Source organism: Trichomonas vaginalis, chromosome IV, assembly GCF_026262505.1.
Source record: "Trichomonas vaginalis G3 chromosome IV, whole genome shotgun sequence".
Taxonomy (NCBI): Eukaryota; Parabasalia; order Trichomonadida; family Trichomonadidae; genus Trichomonas; species Trichomonas vaginalis.
In genome coordinates this window covers 27,858,279-27,882,522 of record NC_067206.1, presented here as the reverse complement: position 1 = coordinate 27,882,522, position 24,244 = coordinate 27,858,279, and the positions used below count along the sequence as shown (strand labels likewise).

At 29.9% G+C, this 24,244-nt stretch overlaps 7 protein-coding genes and 4 pseudogenes across 11 annotated transcripts, besides 3 other annotated features; 6 read left to right on the top strand and 5 right to left on the bottom strand.

The window, feature by feature from the left end:
• Positions 1 to 1,376: part of a mobile genetic element that runs on past the window's edge.
• Positions 651 to 1,337, top strand: TVAGG3_0181200 (uncharacterized protein; the record flags this gene model as incomplete). The annotated part of the gene is made up of 1 exon (XM_051225630.1): positions 651 to 1,337. One exon carries the CDS (start codon positions 651 to 653, stop codon positions 1,335 to 1,337), a length of 687 nt encoding a protein of 228 aa, XP_051110616.1.
• A 292-nt stretch (positions 1,377 to 1,668) lies between the features above and the next one.
• TVAGG3_0181180 (N-acetylmuramoyl-l-alanine amidase family) lies at positions 1,669 to 1,905 on the top strand (the record flags this gene model as incomplete). The annotated part of the gene is made up of 1 exon (XM_001292850.1): positions 1,669 to 1,905. One exon carries the CDS (start codon positions 1,669 to 1,671, stop codon positions 1,903 to 1,905), a length of 237 nt encoding a protein of 78 aa, XP_001292851.1.
• Positions 1,906 to 1,929: 24 nt separating this feature from the next.
• Positions 1,930 to 2,145, bottom strand: TVAGG3_0181170 (uncharacterized protein; the record flags this gene model as incomplete). The annotated part of the gene is made up of 1 exon (XM_001292849.1): positions 1,930 to 2,145. The coding sequence occupies one exon, from the start codon at positions 2,143 to 2,145 to the stop codon at positions 1,930 to 1,932; it is 216 nt and encodes a 71-aa protein (XP_001292850.1).
• A 1,805-nt stretch (positions 2,146 to 3,950) lies between these two features.
• Positions 3,951 to 16,421: a mobile genetic element.
• TVAGG3_0181160 lies at positions 4,687 to 5,584 on the top strand (annotated as a pseudogene). The gene has a single exon. A coding segment is annotated over exon 1 (898 nt).
• Positions 7,553 to 9,014, top strand: TVAGG3_0181150 (phage tail repeat-like family; the record flags this gene model as incomplete). Its single annotated transcript, XM_051225629.1, has 1 exon — positions 7,553 to 9,014. A coding segment is annotated over one exon (1,462 nt), but the record flags the coding sequence as incomplete, so codon positions are not given.
• TVAGG3_0181140 lies at positions 11,756 to 13,017 on the bottom strand (annotated as a pseudogene). Its single transcript has one exon. A coding segment is annotated over exon 1 (1,262 nt).
• Positions 13,139 to 13,767, bottom strand: TVAGG3_0181130 (annotated as a pseudogene). The gene has a single exon. A coding segment is annotated over exon 1 (629 nt).
• Positions 14,465 to 15,267, bottom strand: TVAGG3_0181120 (uncharacterized protein; the record flags this gene model as incomplete). The annotated part of the gene is made up of 1 exon (XM_051225628.1): positions 14,465 to 15,267. A coding segment is annotated over one exon (803 nt), but the record flags the coding sequence as incomplete, so codon positions are not given.
• Positions 15,348 to 16,297, bottom strand: TVAGG3_0181110 (annotated as a pseudogene). Its single transcript has one exon. A coding segment is annotated over exon 1 (950 nt).
• A 534-nt stretch (positions 16,422 to 16,955) lies between the features above and the next one.
• TVAGG3_0181090 (helicase protein) lies at positions 16,956 to 18,664 on the top strand (the record flags this gene model as incomplete). Its single annotated transcript, XM_001322730.1, has 1 exon — positions 16,965 to 18,575. The coding sequence occupies one exon, from the start codon at positions 16,965 to 16,967 to the stop codon at positions 18,573 to 18,575; it is 1,611 nt and encodes a 536-aa protein (XP_001322765.1).
• Positions 18,665 to 18,837: 173 nt separating this feature from the next.
• Positions 18,838 to 19,114, top strand: TVAGG3_0181080 (uncharacterized protein; the record flags this gene model as incomplete). Its single annotated transcript, XM_001322731.1, has 1 exon — positions 18,846 to 19,034. The coding sequence occupies one exon, from the start codon at positions 18,846 to 18,848 to the stop codon at positions 19,032 to 19,034; it is 189 nt and encodes a 62-aa protein (XP_001322766.1).
• A 4,029-nt stretch (positions 19,115 to 23,143) lies between these two features.
• Positions 23,144 to 23,191: a mobile genetic element.
• The last annotated feature ends 1,053 nt before the right edge of the window (positions 23,192 to 24,244 follow it).

Below are 24,244 nucleotides of genomic sequence, written 5' to 3'. Positions count from 1 at the left end.
TTACAGCAATTAAAGCAATTGATACTAAATATGCTGGTGGCAAATCATGTGCACATCTTCCAGCAATTTGGTTGGGATACATTGATTCATTCTATGCTGTTGAATCATATCAATTAATCGCTAATGGTAAAAGTGTTTATACACAAGATAATGCTAGAGAAGAAGGTTACATTACTTCTACTGCATCTACAACAGAAGCTATTAAGAAAGTTGATGTATTTAGTAAGGCTAGACATAAAGATGTTTTCAATAGATGTGATACAGTTCGTTCTGGACAGATTATTGAGTTCAATAAACCAATTAGTGGTGCAACTACATTAAAGTTCCACATACCAATCAAGATTGACCTAAGAAGATTCCTAATACTTAATAACATTAGATTCCTTCCAGCGTTTGCTGGTAACTTACAACTTAAGGTTAAGTTCAGTATTGCTGGTATGGTTTGGACACCATTAAGTTATCAGGATATTCTACCATTACCGAACATGCAAGCCAATGTTACAAGCTATATTCCAATCACTAATCACTTCACTCCTATCTATGAAGGTATCAAAGTTATTGATACTGTAACTTGGACTGCCGATAAGAGTACGATATCATTTGGTACCAAGTTTATTAAGTTCGCTAAGAAGAATGCAAACTTCTTTGAAATGATTACGTACTGTAACTCATTCTCTTTGGACCCTAACATCTATAGTGATTTGGTGACAAGATATTCGGCAAAGACTCTAAACTTCCCAATCAAAAGAATTGACTGCATTACTATGGATGGTTCAATGGCTAAAGGTGAAGGAACTCCTTGTACATTCACGGCAGCATTTACTCCATTATATGTGAACACCATTTATACACTATTTAAGAAAACACCTAATTATAACACTACCTATGAAAATCCATTGTTTGAACAAATTCAATTGAACTGTGGAGCATATGGTAACATACCCGCTGAGGCTCAAGCATCTAATGATCCAATCTTCTATGAGATGCAGGCAAATGCCACTAACAATAATAACGATACTGTTGGCTTCAACTATGATGTCATGAGGTCTATCACAACCACATCAGTCCCTCAATTTGGAATCGAGTCAAATGACTTAGGTCATTACCTATGTGGATTCCCTTGCGAAACTGATTATACATTCCAACAGGGTCAGTTATCTAATTCACCTATTACATATAAGCTTACAGTTAAGCCAACAGCAGAGTCTATTAAATATACTGAGAAACCAGTGTTATGCTTCTTACGTCACGTTTGCCTCTCCATACAGATTAAACAGGTGGGACCACCTATCGTACTTCTCGACGATTATGATTTATCAGCCCCTGCTAGTGAATAAAGGTTAGTTTACATATGAACGTTTATTTTTACACATATATGCGTACATATGCGCGCCCGTATGGTGTCAGTTTTCTGTCACTTTTTTCATTGTGTCGGTGCCTGTAGCTGTAGGCTACAGGCGACGCACAATGTATACTGTACTCAACAGATGAAAAAATTTTTATTTCAGTAATTGGTTTAACAACGTTTATTTTTTGTTGAACATTTTCACTTTCATTTATTTCTTCCTCCTTTGTTTCATTTATTTTTAAAATCGGTTTCATTTATCATTAAATAAAAATTAGAATATAAGTGATGAAATATATTTTTTAATTAATATTAAATCAGAAATGGCGGCAGGATTCTTTAAAAAATTATGGGATGGAATTAAGAAAGCAGCAAGTTGGGTTCATCAAAAGATTATTAAACCTGTTGCAAACTTTTTGGCACCAGTAGCGAAAACGGCAGGAACTATCATAGGTGGCGTATTAGGTACAAAAGCAGGTAATCCGGCGATGGGAGCACAAGCAGGTAACGCAATTGGTGGAATAGCTGAAGGAATACTTAATAAAATAGGAGGTGGTTAGTGGAAAAATAAATAAATATTATTTTTATCTTAGTATCGGTTGAAGTCTTTGATAAACTTTTTCTCCTTTATTTAAAATTTCTCTTATTGGGGCAGCTTTTGGCGTTATTGATTCAGCAACGTCACTAATTGCTTCTTTATTCTTAAATATCCAATTTGCTCCTTTCTTCATTGTTTCCCAAACTTTATGCGCTCCTCTTTTTACTTTATCCCACAGTTTCTTAAAGAATCCTGCAGCCATAGTTGATTATTTCATTAAATTAAAAAATTCATTTTCATCTTTTAATTTTGATTTTATTAATTATAAATGACGACTAACTATTTAGTGCCAAACACAAAACCGATTAATGGGAAATGTGTTTCATTCATTCGAAAAGATAAATGAAATATTTGCAAAGAATGATGGTAGAAGATATTATAGAAAACAGTTCATGCTATGACTCTGATGCTCCATATTTTGATGATAAACAACTCATTTAAGAATTACAAATCCGGCTCATGATGTGAACCAATTAGGTGACACATATATTAAACGCAAGTTAAAGCAACTCTAGTTTCAAATAAAGCTTTCACATGTGATGCCGCTTTTAAATGCATGCGTTTATTCGTTGGTTAACAAATCATCAAATCAAAGCTTTAAACAATTAGAAGTAGAAACCGAAAGAGGTGATGCCGGTTATCTTCAGATGGATTGTGCCCGTGAATCTTTCGCATTTGCAACATATAAACCAAAATCAGAAAGGAAAGTTAAAAAGTTTGTTTCATTCGTTATATAATAATGTTCAAAAATATGATAACTCAGTATGTGGTAAATATATTGACCCTTCGAAGTTTTCAAGAAGATAGTTAATGATATCACTTTTGATATGATTATTCCGGTAAATGATTTGTTAGCATTTCAGGCGTTCGATGATTATCCTAAATCATTTGGTGAAATCATTCTTAAATATTATGTTTTCAGGGATACTTTAGTATTTTGTCAGGTTGACCCGTTAAGAGTTGCTGATTTACAAAATTATGTTTATGAAAAGATAACTGATGAAATTATGAAAAGATTATGAATCATGTTTAAAATATGATCGCAAATTCCAACAAATCGGACTTCCTGCAAATTAATTACAAGCTTAGCCGCTACATCTGCTGACGCAACAGTTGAAGACGTATTATTTCATGCACAAAGATGAAGTTTTAGAGATAAATGTATTACACCAGATATGGTTTAATTGAAGAATCAGTTAAAGCAATACCACGTTTATTCAGTAAGGAAGATCCATTCATGATTCCAGCTCAACATATTGACGTTCGTTCACTAAATGGAGTTTGCATCACTCCTGAAGGTATCAGCTCAGATTTCTCATACGCTCTTCATAATGTTACAGATGTAGTGTTAACATTTCCGAAGAATGCAAACAGAACAGAAAATCCAATGCTTCGAGGTCTTCAGGTCACTATAGATTCCAGAAACTTCCCCGATCAGCGATGACCACAGTGGTGACGTATGCTTCAACTGATTTAGTGGAGTGAATGAATGCACGGAAGAATACGAGGATCATTAACTAGACCACTAAATGATGATGATGGCAAGCCATTAACTAGAACATGGAAAGATCAAACTTCATTCTTATGCACTATTCAGTTCAACGTGATGGAGCGGGTATATTCTTTTGATGATTAGAAACTTTCAATTCACCAAGTTACAGTACAAGTGAAAGCCTATCCAATCATTCAGGGTGAAAATGACACTTACTGTTCAAAAGTGACAAATCCTCCTCAGGTTTGGTTTACTAGGACTACATATTGGACATGGACCAGATGAAAGGTTTGAAATATCATCCAACAGGTACACCACCGCAGTATAGAAGTTCATATGATGAATATTGATGAATAGAAATGTTTAAAATTATAAATTTATTTTGATTAAATGGATTTAAATTCATCACTCCTTATGAAGAATTAGCGGGAGTATATAATACATACGTAGATGATATGATTAATGAAGCATTGAGTGATAATAGAAATGCTCTATCTAAGGAAAAATTAATGAAAATTCCATATTCTGAATGTTACTTAAATTCAACACTGCAGCAATTGGTAAACAAAATAAAGGTAAAACATTAACGATATTAAAACAAATTACATTATTGCTAACACTTCCCCCCATTCACATGTGTTATATCAACCGTTCAGGTTCACCTTCAGATGATACATTTGAATCTTTAAAGCATTTAATCAAAATTCCAATTATTTATTTATCACAAGAAGAAGCAGAAGATTATAAAAAACTTTTTTAATGTATAAAGAATTATATAATACAATCAAGAAGCAAGGATTAGAGGATAAAATTATTGATAAACAACGCGGATGAATTATTTGAAACACTTTCTATTTCAAATTTGATAGAGAATTTTTGCATTCACTAATTTTTCTAGATGATGCCGTGAAATCAAAACTAATAACTAATGAGAAATCATATTTTTAATCAGTTATTAACTCAATGTCGACACATTCAGTGTTCATTCTTCATGGCTGTTCAAATATTTCAAAGCATTAAGCACAAACATTAAATCAAATCTATTCAACCCTTTTCATTTTCAGTGGGTTTAGTCGTCAACAGTTGAACGTTATGCTTTATCAAGTGAATTACCAATGAGCATTAATGAACTTTACCACACATATCAGCAATTAGGAGAACATGGGAAAATAATAGTTGATTTAAATAAAGGATGTGTTAAATTTGATTAACTTTTTATAATTAATTTTTATTTTTTATTTATAATTAAACATGACAGAAAATAGCAAATCTTCTACAGGTTCCATTAAAACAAGGGACAAACAAAAAGGTGCATATAATAGAACTATGAAAGTTCCTGATGGAATGAAAGAATTAGTTCATATTGTTGCTGGTCTTCAAAAAGATGTTAAACAAATGAGAAATGTTTTAACATTACCAGAAGCTCAAGCATATGCCAAACGTCATGGTCCAAATTGGGAAGCACACGAAGCATTACGGGTCCAAATGGAAAACCTGATGGTATAAATGAAGTTTTTCGTTACTGATGGTCAAGGTAATATTAAAGTCATAAATGGGTATAAATTAACTGTATCTGATTATCCTAAACGTAAAGCATATAATGAATGTTATCCTATGCAATTTGATGAAAATGGAAAAGCTGTTAAACAATACATTGGAGAAGGTGAAAATGGTCCAATTAATTCATACCGTCGTAATCCATATTCTTATTTCAATGAAGAATTAAATGCTATTGAAGAGGGACCGGATGGATTACCACAATATTCTAACCAGTTTGATGGTCAATATGCAAATTTGAGACCTGAAATTCCAGCTAAGAAATTCTTTAAAGTTGCTTTATTCGATCCAGTTTTCGCAAATGTTAAAGATGAACTTAAACAGCAATTCCAACCAATTATAGTAGCAAGAATTGCATCAGGTGCTTTATCTCAAGCATTCAAAGATTTAATTAAGAAACCATTATATCAGCAACGAGGTTTAACTTATGATTTAGTTAAGGAATCAGATAAAAGAAAATTTGAGAAATCAGATGATTATAAGAATGCAATTAATGAATATATTAGGTCTTATTAATTTCGATGAAAATGCTAAAAATCAACTTCATGAACAAATACAGGGAATAATAGATTCAAAAGTTCCAGCAAAATAAAAGTTTAAATATATTTTTTTTATTCGATTATAAATGAGAAGACGTTTCACTAGTCAAAAGAACACTAACGCAAAAGCAGAGATTACGGTTGGTTATAACGTAAATGATGATAAATCACGAATTATTCAAAATGTTAAAGTTAATGTTAGCCCTGAATTAACAAGGTCAGCAACTCAACCAAATTTATTAACTCGTGACTTACCGAAAAAGGAGGAGAATGAAGAAAACCATGAGAATGGAGACCCAATCATTTTATCTGAACCCGGTAAAGAACCCGTTGAAATTCCCACATATCCAACATACCCCCCACCTCTTTCATCAAACATCGAGAACCCAGGAATCTACGATTCCAGTCGCAATGCACCATATAAAATAGACATTAATTCTGAATTAATGAAAATTTACCGTGATATAATAACTGATAATTATGATTCAATAATAAATTTAATTGATCAATCCGGTTTAATTATTTTACCTTATGAATCATTAATTCACATTATTGCCATTCTTTGTGATGTTCAGGATTCAGACGTGAAGATTCAATTTTTCATAGATGATGAGGTTTCATGCTGCGGAACAGTTGCAAAAATAAATCCTATAAAGGATATTAGCACAATTAAGATATCAAAAATGGAACAACAACTGCAACTACATTTAACATATAATGATATTTATAATAAAATAGTTGATGAATATAAAATATCACTTGAAAAATTCTTTGTTAAGGCCATTTAATATTCAAGCATTAACATTATTGAATAATAATCCTTTGAATCATAATCAATAATAATTGACCTTTCACCAGTTTCTATCGTTTGTTTTATTTCTTTTTGTTCCCCACTATCTGGATCGGTCATTGTAATTGTTTTTGTTATAGTATCAGCTTTATCTTTAACTTCAATCTTTTTTCCATCGGGATATTTAAACCAAAATTCCAAAAATTCGATATTGTCAATCTGTTCATATTTTAATCTATCAATTACATTTTTAATACCATCTGAAAATCTTATGAAATGGTCATTATATGGGTTTGATTGAACTAAATTTGAATGAAGTGAAATATAACCCGATGATGAATATGACATTGACTCATATTTTCTGAAAACACTAAAATTTATAACATGAATGAATTTCTTATTCGTTGAATTTATGAATTCTTGAGGTAATCTTATCCTAGTTTTATTTATCACTGGAAAATAACGCTTTACCATATTTTTAATCGTAATAAAAAAATGTCAATTATCAATATTATTTCGAATAATAGCTGTGAATTAAATTTAACAGTTAGCGGAATTTATAATGTTACTCTCGTTTCTGTGAGTGGTAAATTTAATCCCATTCTTTTAGACCCTTCAGATTATATATCATTTATTAAAGATGACCATGAAAAAACGTATGATATGTATATAAATAATGTGATAACGAAATGGGATATTAACACGATTTTAAGTTATTTCAATGAATCATTTATCGTATGGTATGAAGAAAATTTTAAATCAAAAACCTGATAAACTTTTTTGAACTTGATGAAATAAATAACCTTATTAAATTTCCGCTGAAAATTAAATTTTGTACTCCTCATCTTCGTTCATTGTTGGGGATATTAAATTTTGAAAAAGATGTTGGGGATGTTTTGTATTCTGACACTGGTTCCAATTTCATTTTAATCAAATGTGATAAAGTTAATACCCAATGAGATTTTCACATCAAACATTAGACCCTAACTCTTACCCATCAATACAAAACATTTTATCCATCAACTTAAACATATTTTCTTTATCATATCCGTTTCAATTATCTGGGAATTCATTTATTCTTCATTCAAAAGATTTATCAAATATTAAATTTAGAATAACTGACCTATTTGATTGTGATTTAGAATTCATGAATGAAATATTATGGCAATTTCAAATAGAAAAAATAGGTGATGAGATAACGGATTAAATATTTATTTTTAAATCATAATAAATGATTAAACAACAGCAACCACAACAACTTAAGGCACAGACCATTACATACGCCATATATGCATATAATTCAAAGACGGCAGAACAAACACAAAGGTTGAAATATGGAGATTTGGAGATAGTATTGAAAAATGACCATTTTGAATTCGTTTGCAAGGGTGGTGCAGTGATATCAAATATAAAAGAAATTTTATTTATGAATTCAAAAATTAAAGGAATAACGGATGATATAACATCAATTCCACCAGAAGAACAAAGATATTACGCATTAAATGCATTTCCCAAAGTTTTGAAGATTGGAAGATTTAATTTAAATGAGGAATTCATAAAAGGTTTCCTAAATGACATAATGAAGAAAGCAGATAAGGAATATGTGGATAGTGAGTTAATGAAGAAGGCAGATAAGGAATATGTGGATAGTGAGTTAATGAAGAAGGTAGATAAGGAATATGTTAATGAAAAAGATAATGAAATTATCGAAAGGGTTGAATGGTACCATGAACGGACATCGAAGATTTTAAAAACTAAAGCTGATACAGGATGGGTTTCAGAATGTTTAGACCTTAAAGCAGATAAAACTTATGTTAACGATGAGTTAGAGAAGAAAGCAAATAAAGAATATGTGAATGAAATATACCAAAGTTTGATAGGAACAACTAAAAATATTGAAACTATTGCTGGTGACTTTTCCGTCTATGAAGAAAATAAATATTTTAGAGGGCAATTGGTACATTCCTTAAAAAATGGTATGCGGTGTAAACTCATTCCGAAAAATAACAATGAAATGTATGTAAGTTATAAAAAGAATGATGACACACAAGTTAAAGTTCCATTAGACAACAACTGTTACTTAAACTTATATGGAGACGAACAAAAGAAATATTTAAGAGTTTATGAAATGACGGATATGACATTGTCTAACATAGCTCCAGCACCGTATTATTATGACTATGGTGTTGACGCACGTGTAGACCCAAAAAAGCAAACATTATATTTAGATTATTATAGATATAAAAGATATAATGCAATAGAAAAAACGAGAATAGTATATTATTATATAGATGACAAAAATAAATATTATAGTCAAGATTTTACATACCCTGAAAACATAAGATTATATTATAAAAAATATTCTGACACAAACCAGAAGAAACCCGAAATAGTTACACTATATTTTAAGTTCAAAAGAGACAATCCTATATTATCTCATATGTTTGATTTAATGAACCCAGTAGGTTCTATTTATACATCTATGGATGTGAGAGGTCCTCAAGCAATGTTTGGTGTTGGTGCATGGGAACAAATAGTCGACAGGTTTTTGTATTGTGCAAACTCTTCAAAGGAAACAGGGGGAAGTAAAACGATTACAGGTGAAAATTTACCTGCACACAGTCACTACATAGATTTAAGTACATCTCAAGCGGGTTGGCATAAGCATAGATATTGGGATTGGTCAGGAATGACAAAAGGTAAAGGATATGATGTTAAAGACAACGTTAAGTTTGCCATAAATTGTTACTGGAGTGACACTCAGGGAGAAGGAAACCATACACATCGCGTTTCAGGATATACACAAACAACGGGACAAAGTAAAGATTACATGCCACCATTTATGACTGTATTCGCATGGTATAGAGTTCAATGAATGTGCTTGACCCAAAGGTCTGGGCTTACCGAATGAACTAAATATATTTTTGTTCAAAGCTTCCACGAGAGAAAAGATTCCTCATTCGCTAAGGATTCCAAAAATGAAAAAATCATTGATTTCGGCTGAGAAAAACAGCAAAACCCTTCTTCCACGGGAACAAAGAAATAAAGAAGAAATAAAGAAGAAATAAAGTAAATTTTTTATTTATTCCCGTGGAAGATAGAGCACTTTTATGACACTTTTTATTCACGACAAACAAGACAAACAAAGAAAATAAGAAAATACGGCGCTGTCGCGGTTCGAACCACAGACCCTGACCCCTCCATAACACTACCTTAGACCACTGTGCTACGTAGCCTGTCGACATAAGATTTTATAAATTGCATATTTGACGTAAATTTATTTCCCAGTTATTCAAAAATAATTAATTATTGAATAACCTAAAAACATTAACGATAAAATAAGTGATAACAAATTTTTATTTTTATCATAAATGAATACCCCACAAGCTCAAAATTTACCACGAATCATAACAAGGGAGGAAATGATAAAAATGATGCAAGAACATGTTAAAAATAACAAACCACTAAAATTGAGAAAATGTGGTTATGCAGTAATGATGGAAAGAGAGATGTTGTCGAAGAGGAATAAAAATTAAATTTGGATTGAGTTTAAAAATTCATCTTTATTAAATTCATCTCTTCCAATCAATTTATTTATTCTATTAAATTCTTTTATTTTTGCTTCACTCAGTTTAATGATTGAACGGTAAGTTTCTAATTTTTCGATTATTTCTTTATCGTTTTCAACCCCACTGCATTGCGACTTCTTTTTGTAATAGCATATTTTTGATTTAATTCTGTTTAGTTTCTTTTTATATTCATTGTCTGGACTCTTGACTGCTTTGTTGTCACTCATTTTCTTACGAAATAAAAAAATTAAATATTATTTAAATATAATGGAGTAATAAAATAAATCGGAATTTCTATTAATTTATTGTTAACCTCAACTAATGCATTACCGTTAATATATCTAACAAATTCAGCTATTGTGTCAAATCTTCGTCTTCTTTTTGTCATTGATTTATCAGTTTTTCCATAATCGAGATGAATCAAAACTTTATTTCCTTGTTTAAAATTCATGAGCCCCGAATTAATTTGTTCACGTTTAACATCATTTAACTTTCCATTTGCTTTCTAATATATTCCCATTCTTTTGAAATATCATTTTTCATTTCCACCGGTTTCATGTTTATTGTTCTATGCCATGTATTATTGTAATAATATACTAACTGTTGTATGATGGAGTCATGATTTCCATCCCAGTATATCTGACCGTTAACCCCTAACGCATCTCTAAGAGTTCTCATTACCGCATCAACTATTTTATTATGAAACGTATATGGAGAGGATGAAAAGTAAAAATTAATTTGTGGGAAATAATGAGCCATAGCTGCCTGAAATCCTTTATCACCATCACCCCTTATATTATCTACTCTTTCATGATCTAGTAAGTATTGTATAGCTCTTCTTGTTTCCTGTTCTGTTTTCCTTTTCACCGGAATGCAATATAAATATCTGGTGTTAATGTTAATGGCAAATAAATAAGTAACGTTTCCTTTTGAATATTCCAGATGATCGATTTCGTATGAATATGGATATGGAGCAAATGAAGGTCGACTAAATTTTTCCTTTAACGGTTGAATTTTTGGGTCAATTGGTTTATTTAATATCTTGAAATCCTTTTTAAAATCTTTTTGCTTCTTTAATGTTTGAAATGGATATAATAAAGTGAATGATGAAGGATTAACTGAAGGAGGAGGTACTGTCGTTGGAGGTTTTGGTGTTGTAAGTGGTTTAATTTTATCTGCTTTGATTTTGGAATTCATTCCTCCTTTCATTAATTCTGGATGTATTCTATTCATTTGTTTTAAATATGCTGTATATAAAGGTTTGATATACTTTCCCGCTTCGAGTTTATGTTGAAGGATGAATTCCAAAAGTTGATCTTCATTTAAAAGTCGGGCTGAATATGGTTTAACTAATGAATCATAAATTAAAGCTTGTGCATCATTTATGGTCTGAAGGACCTGGGCGTTTTGTACCATTTGTTTTTGTTCCTTTGGCTTTTGCGGCTCAGGATTATATAATTTATATAATTCATCAATATCTTCTTCTGTTAATACTTTATTTTTAAAATCTTTCAATTGTTTCAGTTGTGATTTAGTTTTTCCCTTTGTATATTCATTATTTTTAATTTTGTCTTTAATTTCAGAAATTATTTTATCATGATATTTCAAAATTTCATTTTTATAATACGAATAATAATAATCCATATCATCACCCGTTATATTTTTATTATATTTTTGGAGATATGCTTTTAAATCATAATAATCAAGAAAATTTTGATTAAATACTAAATCATCAATTAAAATTTTTAAATCTGTGTTATCCATTTATATAAAAATAAAATAAATGTTTTAAGGGTGCCCACCTCTTTGAATCATAGTACAAAACCATTATTAACGGTTCCTTTTGTCTCTTCTGTGGCATTTCATTAAATAAATGGCATACAACATCCATTTTCACAACATACAGCCTTAGTGTGTGCTCCTGTTAATGCAGTCTTACCAATTGTTAAGCGAGTCATTGACCCGTTTTTAAGTTGTAAATTAATATTCTGACCATCAAATATCACTTTATCATTTATTATATCCAAATAATTTTTAGGTGTTAATTGTTTATTTTGTCGTAAACTAACACCTTTCATTTTTTGTGCAATCTTTTTAAAATCACCTCCATCAATTGAACCGTTGAATGAAGTATAACACTTAGGGCATAAAGCAACCATGTTATCACCTTGTTTCTCAATTGCTAAACCCAATAACTTCTTCTCATGTGCTTTTTCTTCAGCTTTATTCTTTAATTTAGGTTTAAATTTCTCATCAAAACAGAAGAAATCAAAAGGTGCGAATTTGTAAATGTTTTTATCATAAAATTGTTTATCGGTTACAATTGCTTGAAATGCTTGAGTGTTAGGAAGATTTGGGTCGCCAGCGATTGCCCAATAAGATGAATCAGTATCACCTTCAATGAAATGAAAACGATTAACATTCATGCATTTATACATAAAATCATAAATGAAAACCAAATACCAGTATTTAGCATTATCTAAAGTGAAGAATGCCTCTTGTAAACATGTATCACATCTATAAAATCTATCTTTAAGCATCACTTGATACGTATCTTCACCTATTTCTCTTATGTTTTTAAACTTATTTGACATACATGCAACGCGTGCCTTCTGTGCATTCATTATTTTAGTCTTTGCGTAATTTTGTGTATTCATTGCATCGTAACCATATGATCCATTAAGTGAAATCTTGCAAAATAAACTTTTTCCTTTATTTCCTTCTAATTCAGCCTTTTGTCTTTCGTTCATAAATTCGTTCGCAAATTCATTAAAACAAGTGTTTTTAGTAAATGTTAAAATTGATTGAATGTCATCAATGATAAAATGAAATCTGTCTATTAGATACCAAAGATAATAAGAAGAAAATGGTTGATATTGGTTGTGTGTTGATGCTAACTGAGTTAATTTTCTCTGTTTCTGGTCAACTGGTAGATTGTTTGATTTCATGTAATTATACATAAAACTGCCAATTGTTTTTTCATCTGTGATAATATCTAAGTTTCTTATTATCGGTAAAAAGTTTATGTAATCATTAATGTATTTTTCATCAATGTGACCCTTTACTTCAGCCACGAATAAAGTATTTTTCTTTCTAATTATTCCCAATGCTTTTGCTTTCTTTGTTGCTGTATCACAAATGATAACACCATTCAATCTTCCCGGCATATACATTTTATGGTTAGTATATTGAATGAAATCATGAGGATTAGATGAAAATGATGAAGGATATAATGAATTAAAGTCAACTCCAACAAAATGAGTCATAATGTTGGTGGTGTCCTCATTTGATACAGTTTTAGTTTCTGGACTATATGAAAGTTTATTAATGTGCGTGATTCCTTTAAGATTAACACGATGTTGAACATTTGATAGACCACCAGTAATTCCATTACGGAGAATGTGATAAGCTTCAACTGAATCTAAAGTCATTGGTAAATTATTTTTTAATGCATAATTTCTTAAATTGATTCTTAAACGTTGAACATCTCATCTTTATTTGATTTTACGACATTGCAATAACAACACATTAACTGACAATTTTCTTTGGTATGTGGTTTTTCATTATCGATTCTATCTAATGTTGGTTTATTTGCATATGTAAACGCTTTACCACACATTTTGCATTTAGATGAAAGGATTAAATCGTGATAGTATTGAAAATCATCCATTGAAACATTATTTTTAGTATCTCTTTCTGCTTTTTCATCTTGTTTCTTATATGCTTCAATTTTATATTTCCAATACTTTTTCGTTAATTCAAAACTTGATTCCACATTTTCTTCTTCTGGATATTTTTCGTTAGGATTAAAGTCTTTATATGCTAAAGCGTAACGAATCATTGATGCATTCGATGATAAAGAAAGATTATGAAGCATGTCAATTTTATAAACAAATGTTTCTTCGATAATTTTATCAATTGGGTCAATCATAATTTCAACATCTTTATTGCAATAATGAATAAAATATTCTAATCTATTCTTAAAATTTTTAGCATCATTGAGATATATTTGATAATCACTATCTGATATAGTTTCTTGAGTTAATGCTGAATAAAATGAATCTTGAGTGAATGGTTCCTCTTTATATAATTCTTCTTCGTAATTTTCCCATGTGATGAATTGATAAGGGAAAAAGGATTTAACACGTGATTTATTGTTTCCGAAATCTTGAGTGAATTGGTCTAATGTCCCACCCGCTATATAATTTCTGATGTCAATAAATCTCAATTCATATGGAACGTTTGTTTTCTTTACAATGATTTGCTTAAATTGAGAAGATGAACCCAGCATTGATTTTATTTTCCATTTTGCAGTGTTTAAATCACGAAGAATTAAATTTAAATCAAACTTTCCCGAATTAAAACCAATGATATTCACTTTATTAAATTCTTCATCTAAAAGCTCTTCAAATGCTTCCTTTTGTTTCTCATTTAATGTTTGTGACTTCATTAATTCTTCATATTGTTCAATATTTGATTTAGCAACTAATGAACAGGTTGAAAATAAAAATTCAATCCAATCAGAAATAAAAGAATCACTTGAAGTTAAGCAAAAATTCCTCGTAAATGTTTTATCACGGTCTACGACCTCGCCGCTTCGGTCTGAAAGACCTTCAGGACTCAAAGAGTCCGTTTGCGGCTTTATTTTGACAGTTGATGAGACCATGAATGGTTTTAAGTAAGCATTCAAAGTTGCACATTCAGAAAGTTGAAGTTCTTCTTTAGTCTCTAATGTTTCGAAGTCAAAAGTAATATAATATCTTGTTGGTTTATAATATTCCTGCAAATTATGTGCTAATAGCCATTGATATATCTTCTGTTTCGTGATATGTGGTGCATATGGTTGTTGTGTGTTTTGCAATTGAACGTCTTGAATTAATCTTCCATTATTTTCTTTACATTTCTCACAATGTTTTAAAAATCTTCTTTGGTTTTTCCTTTCTGGATCATCACGGATAGAATATACTTCTTCTTTGCAAAAGGGGCAAACTCTATAGCCGGTGAGTGCTTCAACGTCTGTTATTCTGTCAGCGTGAAGTTTTCCACATGGACTCTGTGTTAATAAAATATTTACTGTTTCAAATTCTGGATCTATCATTATTGATTCCACTAATGGAAAGTCTACCTTGTTAATGTCTACGTCTTCTGGTTGAGGGTCACAATAATAAAAATCAATATTAACGTTTAACATTCTTGCTAACCTCTCACTTTCTGATGAAATGTCAAACCCTTCATATGCATCTATTGCTTCATTTAAATAACTTCTACGAGTTTTAGGATTAACACCATCAGGAATGTTATAGAAGCGTTTAAATAACCTTCTACCTTCTGCTCTAATTTGATTATCATTCATTTTAGCTGTTCCATTTTTGTTCATTTATGTAAGAATAAAAATTAAAAAAAATAAATAAAAATAAAGTTTATTTTTTTAAAGTCCGAGACTCAGAGAGTCCAGGGCTAAAGTCCATAAAATGAATTAAGAACACATAAATTTTTATCATCTGCGACGTGACGAATACATTTTAATTTACTCAAGAATGCGTACCCTGATACATTAAATCTAATTCCTGTCTTATTTAATTTCACAACTTTGAAAAGGAATGTATGAATAGCTATAAAATGATGAGATGATGTTTTATGGGTTGCTTCCATTTTTTCTGAAATAAATGAATAAATATAATGTTTATAAGTTTTCATATCTTTTATGTTCTTAATAACGAATGGTATAGACTTTCAACTTCGTCTTCCTTCGGTGCTGTTCTTTCATATGAAACATTATTGGTATCTTCAATAATGAAACCACAATCGCATAAAATTTTATATGTACCAATTGTTTCTTTTGATATTTTATCTAACAAATCAAAAACTTTATCAACACCTGTACATTTATTTAAATAATAATTTGTGTAAATATCATGGTCTTCTTTCTTAATCGTATTTGTTGCATATGTTACATTTTTCAGTGCTTTTTTGAATTTTTCAGAATCAAGAGGAGGTGAAAGTAGGATACAGGGGTATTCTTCATTATCAATAAATTGTAACTTATGTTTACGAATAAATTTAGTACCTTCTTCTGAAAGTGTTTCATCTATTTCACCATCTAATAAATTTTGTGTTGATTCTGAGACATAATTTTTATATCTTTCTTCATGAGATTTTTGAACTGCTGATTCTGAAGCTGGGATATTCATTAAACCCTCTACTTCATTTTCATTATATTTTTCAACTTCTCTTAATTCCTTAATTTTTTCATCTATTTCATCTCTTATTTTTTCCAGTCTTTCAATTTCATCATATTCATCATCTTTAATCCGTTCTTCATAATATTCAGGGAAAACATCAGGTTCTTTAGGTTTTTCTTCTTCAGATGTGGGATATAAGAAATTTATAACATCATCTTTATTCATTTTTCCATCATAATCTAAATCATTTAAAAACTCCGCGAATTTTTGACAATTTCTTAAATAATATTTACTAACCTCATAACCTGCCTCCTCTAATATATCCTTTATTTCCTCATTTGTGAATCCCAATTTTTTAACGTTGTTAGTTGTGACACTCATTTTCATACAAATTAAAAAATAAATTATTCAAAAATGTAAGACATGAATTTTTAAAGTTTATTTTTTTTATTTTTATTTTTTTATTTCATTATGTATGGGTTTAGTGTAAATGTCTTACAATTTTGAAAATTTTTTAAATCTTGATTTATTCAAAAACGTAAGAATAAAAACCGTAAGAATCATACATTTTTTACTTCATATGTTAAAAAAAATGATACAAAATCGCTCGATATTGTATGAATTCTTACGTTTACAAAAAAAGTCACAAAACCCTTCAACATATACTACTCTTGATAAATTCAAAAATGTTTTATCCTTAGCTGAGTCTAATATATGAGCGTGGGAAACTAAACTGATCTATGTTTGTTCGGAAGAAATATATGGAAAATTCTTTCTATAAATTAGAAATCGCATTCTCCTATAATTTTGCCATAGTTAATAATTATTGCCTTATAGCACTAAATGAAAGTATATAAGATATTGTCATTTTTTTATTGTGCAGTTTTGAAGGATGATACCACCTGACCAAAGTGATAAACTTCCATATGGTTTCGTCCCTGTAAAGCGTGCAAAGAAAGATGTTTTTATTAAATCAAGCGTAGATGATAAGCAAGTTAAATATATTCACGATGTTTTTACAGAAGAAAAAGAAAGAGGCGCTAGAAACTTCACAGACTCTAGATCCATGACTTGGAGTTGGAAAGAAGATACATTTCAAAAGTTTCGTGATAAAATTGGCGGTTCTTCAATAAAAATCATCGATCCAGATGAGCAGAGGACAAAATACGATGAATTTGAGAGACCATCCAACAGGCCACGCAAAGCACAATCCAAATCAAACAAAGAAATGAATCCACGTGAAATTCGACTTTGGAGGAATGACAATCAAGTTAATTTCAGAGCTAAGTTTAAAGTTTCTACGCCTCCAATGATAGAATGGGGTTCGCCTTTACAACCAGAATTAGTTTCAGAATTACGAGAACAAAATTTTGCAAAACCTCTTGTCATTCAGGCGGCATCCATACCATTATCCATAGACAGCTACGATATCATAGGACTTTCTCAACCAGGTACTGGTAAAACATTAGCCTACGTTATTCCTTTGTTGTATTATATTTTAGAATACAAGAAAAATCATCCAGAAACCAATAATTTTTCAATTCCACTGTCGGTAGTTCTTGTTCCTACCCATGAATTAGCAGTACAAGTCCAAGAAGTCATAGATAAACTCGGAATTAATCTTGGAATCAAATCACGAACATTAACAGGCAGTTTCAGACTTAACGACCAAGCATTAGAGCTTTCTCATGAGAACCATGTCATTGTTGCTACTCCAGGACGCCTAAAAGACGCGATAGAAGCACATTTAGTTTCAGTTAAAAAAGTTTTCTTTATTGTGATGGATGAAGCCGATAAAATGGTTGATAAATCATTGGGACCACAGATCTCATTCATTCTAAACGAGTGTCCAAAAGAGAAGCACTTAATGATGTTCTCAGCGACAATGCCACACGAAGTTCTTTCAATTGTTGAAGAATTTTTCACAAAAGTCGTCACTGTTTCTGTTGGCGAAATCGGCGGCGCTAGTGAGAATATCAAACAAGTTGTACATTATTGCAGACAAGCAGATAGACTTGGACTCTTATTGAAGTCATTAAGAGGTATGAAAGCTCCAATAATTGTTTTCACAAATACAAGAGATAGTTGTGAAAAAAGTGCCATGGAAATACAAAATAATGGCTTCAGATCAGCATTTATACATGGTGGAAAGTCCCAGAAAGAGCGAGATAGCATTGTTGAAGGAATCCAGAACAATCTTTTCGATGTTTTAGTTGCAACAGATGTAATTTCTCGTGGTATCGATATTCCTAACGTAGAAAATGTTGTTAACTTGGAATTGCCAAGGAATATACATACTTACGTGCATAGGATAGGAAGAACTGGTAGAAATGGAAAGGAAGGCATTGCAACAAGCTTTGTTACTAAAGATGACAAAGAAATTATGTATGATTTGGCAGCAATGCTGAGAAGAGGCAATTTCGCAATACCTGATGAAATGGCAAGAGATCCATCATCCCAACATAGAGTAGAACCAACTGAAAACGAACATTTCGATCAATAATTTTCCTTATTTTTATTTTTGTTTGTTATATTAGTAAATAATCTGCTTTGCTTTCATTAAGCATTTGCTGATGTAACTAAAAATCCATCTATTACATTCTCATACTTAATGAAACGTTTCGATTTCGAATAAATGATATAAATTAACTGCATCCAAAGTGTAAAATATTCACCTTCGGAATATGATTTCAAAGCAAGGTGTTCTTGGGGAAATAAAGTCATATGATAAACGATAGTGTTTGTTTGGCCGCATAAAGGCAAAAGAAAAATAATGATTCTTTTCTTTATCTTTGCCTTGCTTGTCGGCTCAGCCGGCCCTCAAAAACCTGACAATGAGAAGACAAACTTCGAAGACTATGAAAAATTAAAGAAGGAAGGTGATAAATGTCCAGATACAACATGCCCAAAGGAAAAACCTCAACCAAAATACTGGGATCCTGCTGAAGAATTCACTTTGTGACATTTCACAAGCAACATCAAATATTTAGTGTAAACATTTTTATTTTTATCATTTCATACTTCTTAAAAAGCCATCTGCTTGCTAAGTATCATACTACCCTTCATATACGATTCTACGAGCCCGCCTTTAGATATTTTTACTTATTGTTCTATATTTCTTATTATATAACTATCTCTATAGAGGAGTTTAGGCAACCTAATCAATACGATATGTCAAACCATTATATTATTTCAAAATAAATTTATATAAAACATATTTTTCAATAAAATTTATCAAATGATATGAGATAATATTGCTAAATCCTGAGATTTTATGCTTTGCTAGAAAACTATGATAAATTCATTAGATATTTGAACATATATGAGACAACAGAAAATTTTGTTATTCTAGAAATAATTGAATTATTAAATTATAATGTGAAGATTCCAATACTCATTGTATGATAATTCGAGTTCTTTGTTCTCGGTGACGAACAGCCAACTTTGCTATCAAGCCAGTCAAATTTCAATAACAATTCTTTAGGAATAAGGGTTTCGTTTTGCTAAAATTGTCACTTTTATAGCATATTTGTTTTTGGATGTTTTGCGAAACCAAAAAAAAAAACTATGATATACAATGTGTGTGTAAAGAAAATACTTTATTTACTAGTTAAAAAATCATTTGGTATTGATCAAGTTATTTTTTCTGGATAAGATATTATATGGATAATTGGATAGAAAATACAATTATATAATCTTGTACCTGGTTTAATTAAGCTAATTGTCATCAGAAACTTGTAATTTTTATGAATTTCAGATTTTCTTTTCATTACTGCTTTTCTTAATAGGTCAAGTTCTTATTTACGTTATAAAGTATGATATTTACAAATATCAAGTTATCATGTTTTTTGAGAAATTATGAGAAACAAACAAAAATGAAAAAGATAGGAATAGCAATGAATAGTGATGTGGGTATAGAAAATGTAAGAGATATGAATGCAAAGCAATCAGTATTTAGGATATTGACCATAGATTTCGAAAAAAAATGCTGCATATTGAGCGAAAACTATGATTATATTATAAGGCTGTCATTTAAAGCATAATGAAACTATTCCCTTTTCATTTTAATCGAATAAGATAGTAAAGATTTTTGAATTAGCTAGAAACTGATGAGATGTTTTCACAAATCAGATTTTTAATCTCTATAATGCATAATTCACTCAATATCTCAATTTTGATATTGCGAGATATTTTTGCTATCGGTTTCGCAATTTTGACACAATAGCAAGAGGGTTCTATAAGCATTATTATCAACGTAGAATCTGAATATCATATCAGAAAATGTCGCAAATCTGACATTTACCCGACCAAATAGCAAAAATAATTGAATACTTTTCGCAAAAACTTTAAAAATCGATAAAAATATGAAATATAGATATTAAAGAGACTTTTTATATAATATTCATAAAGATTTTCCAAAAATATGATACCGCAAAATTAAAAAAGTGACGTCTTGAGTGGAGTCAAAGGTCGAAATTGCTAGCTAAATGTTTTTTTAGCGAAATTGCGTATTGTACGTTTTTTTCGCAAAACGAAACCCTTATTAGGAAATCAAAATTACAATATATGGAAGAAGAATTAAAAATATTGTAAAAATTGTTGAAAGTGATGTAAAAAAAGTTTGTTGAAAATAATCCGAATTGTAGTTTTTCCAATAGGCTATATGAATATAGACATCTTTAATTCAATAACTAAAATGTATCTGAACAAAAATTAAATTCTCATCAAAAGTGATAATTGTCAGAAATATATTCACAATTTTTTCCCGATTGAAACGAATTGGGCATAATACTAGGATTACAAATATTAATTTGTCGTATTTCAATTAATTGAAACATCAGAAATATTTTTACTTTATAATAGAAATATTGAATTATGCATTATTAATATATATAATTTCTCAATTGAGCCATTAATTCTCAATTTTAAAATCTCTCAAAAATTTAGTTCAAAGTTTGGATTTTATAGCAATCTATTAATTTGTCCTTGCTATTTTAAAACGACGAAATTCTCAAAAGAGGTAGGGCAACGATAGAAAATTTTTGGAAAAAAAGTTCGGAGATCTTAAACGTATCATATTCCCTGCATGGTTTGGTATCTTCCGCCATGCGTTGTGCCAAACATATTGACACTTTCCAATAATTAATTTATGGTATGAGTCACAGAGTTAGATTATAAAAAGAAAGTAAATAATTGCAATTAGAAATCATATATGTCGGAAATCAAATGTTGATGAGCAGAAACCTTTTACTCATCATAAAAGAGATAAATCACTAAAGATTTGTATACATTAAAATTTGATATTTGGTGCTCGAAAACTGTCTGATGGGACTCCTCCAAAATGAACCAATCTATCGCTGAGGACCAAATTAGATGATGTGGATGGTGTATTCTCTAATTCTAACTTAGGAAGAATGGGAACAAAACGAATGACGACAACAACATGTCAAACATAGATTAAATATCTATGAATCAATAAAGTATACGTGCATTGAAGGTGATAACGATCACTTGAGGCTTATAACTCTTTGACTAAATTATGCAATAATTAAATATAATCATTTTTATATTTTATACTGATAGTAATTAATATACTATCCTGCTTAATAAATGGTATGATCAAATTTGTTTGAAAATTTAATTACGTATATGAAACTATGTCTTCTATATAAAAATCAAAATTTTCGGACGAACCTAGATTGAAGCTTTATGAAAATCTATCATTTTTGTTAATTGAGTTAATATGAATCTTTTACATATGTATATATAGCATTGATAGCTTATATAATCATGGTTTATTCCATATTAACATATTTTTTCAGTTAAATTTGTTAATAATATCATGTAACAAATTAATTCAAGATTAGAATGTCTACAAAATGCTAACAAATAAGAACAAAATACGATTTCTCGACTTAAATTTTAATATGGAGTAGTTTTTCGTTTAAATCTAATTAAAAATGAATAAAAACTTATCTTGTACTATTTTCATTCAAAGATTTTAATAATGTAAATCATGCATTTTCATAATTCAGTACAGTTCTTTTTAGAATTAAAGTTGATGAGGATGATATTTGTGATTTAAAATAATTTGTTAATGTTCACCTTTTATTCATCACCTTGTGGTATGCCCTAAAGCAATAGCATTATCAATTCTGCTGAATTGATCAACTCAAAATTCCAAAAAAAATTCAAAATTTCAAAAATGAAATTAAACAATTTGAATTTTCACATGAAAAAATCAATTTCGAAAAAAATTTGGAAAATCAAAGTATTTGATAATTAGTCAAATAATCAATTTACATCGTTTTTACTCATAAAAAACAACTAATTTTTGATTTTGATATCATATTGATAAATACTCATTCCAGAGTTGACGTAATGTATTAATTATTGTTAGAGATATTGCTTTCGCAGCAAAATTCTTATTTCATGAAAGAAAAAAAAATGATTTTATTCCAACAAAAACAAGTAAACAGATGAATGGAAACGTACTATATTTTCATAAATGTAGTAATCAGCGTGTCAGCTTTTGTTTATCATGTTCGAGTCAAAATGTATTAACTTGTAATAAGAAATATTCGAAGATTATATGAAGTATTGAGCATTCTTTGTAGAAATATTTGTAATTCATTACTAACATATATAATAAAGTTGTTTTTTTTTTCCTTATTGCAATAATTTTGTCTGATTTTAATAACTTTTCATGTATACGAGTTGTGTGAATATGCATCATAATATGCGTAAATATACTTATTTGCGACGAATAATGTGGTTGCATAATGGAGGTGCTAAATTTTGATTTTTAATATGGGGCTTTGGTATGTATAATCATGTTCTTATCTCAACGTAGGAGTATTGGTGCAATATGATTAAAATTTACGAGGTTGATCTTAAATTGAATAATTCTGGAGTATAAATCACAATGCAGCTAATTCTATGTTAAAGATAGATACAGATTGTAGTAATCAATTAGGGAGTACAAATTCATTCTTTCATTTCTGTCGTATTGAGCAGAAAGGAAGAGATCATAACCCTAGGAAAAAAAGCCCAAATTTGTCACTTTTCATAGTACGTTAAACTCAATTCGCTCGGCGAATGCCGAGCACACGTACTCATCATTCAACATAATATTCTCATTCTTTGGTTATTATAGTGCCAGACAACACAAGATTTCAAAGAATTACTTGAGTTTTCAATTAATCTTAATCCGATTTTAGATTTATCGAGAACTCCATCATCACAATCACATACTTCAGTGCGGTAACTACAATTATCCATATACAGAAGGAAGTTCTTTTCGAACAACTCATTTGGAGTCTGTTTTGGAAAGAACTTCTTTCTGTCCGACTTAATTTCATAGTTCCTGATCAACCAAAAGACAGAAACCACACACTATCTACTCAGGAAAGGAGTTCTTTCTAAATCTTCCTTAAATTGAGATTTTACGAGAGATAACCCTTCTATTGCACTTAAAAATGAACATTTTGATATCTTTAGTATCACACATGGTCATATATAGTATTTCATCTACATGAATACATTCATCTTTCGAAGTCTCTCATTAAATGGGAGGCTTCGAAAGATGAATCGTTTTATTCATACAACTTTAAATCTCGAACACATTTAGAGAGTGAGTATATCATTTTATTCTTGTTTTGAGTTTATTCTGATTCAAAATTGCAGTGAAAACAGAAGTTCACACATCATATCTGAATGTGAGCTCATCTATACTTATACGATCTCAATACCTCCACTCTAAGCATAAGAGGTGAAGTTATATAAAAATTATCAGATGCGTTGAAGTCTCAAAAGTATTGCCTGAATGCTTGTTTCATATTTGTCCAAGTAGTTTCAATGAATAAATGTATTGTTTTTTATAATTTCGATTTATTTTTAGAAAATATTCAATATAAACCTTTATTGTGTTATTTACATCTCATAAATTCTCTGTCTAAATCATATAAAAGCGCGTTTTACCCCTATGAATCAAGAAATTCATTCAATATTCATGGTATATTTATTAAATTTATACGATTTACTAATAATCAATATTATATCCTCATAAATAGCAATATATTTTGGTAATCTATGATAATCATATACAATATTTGAAATCAAATTTTCATTAGTTTAGGTTCCTTGTTAATAGTAAACCATTATATTTATTAC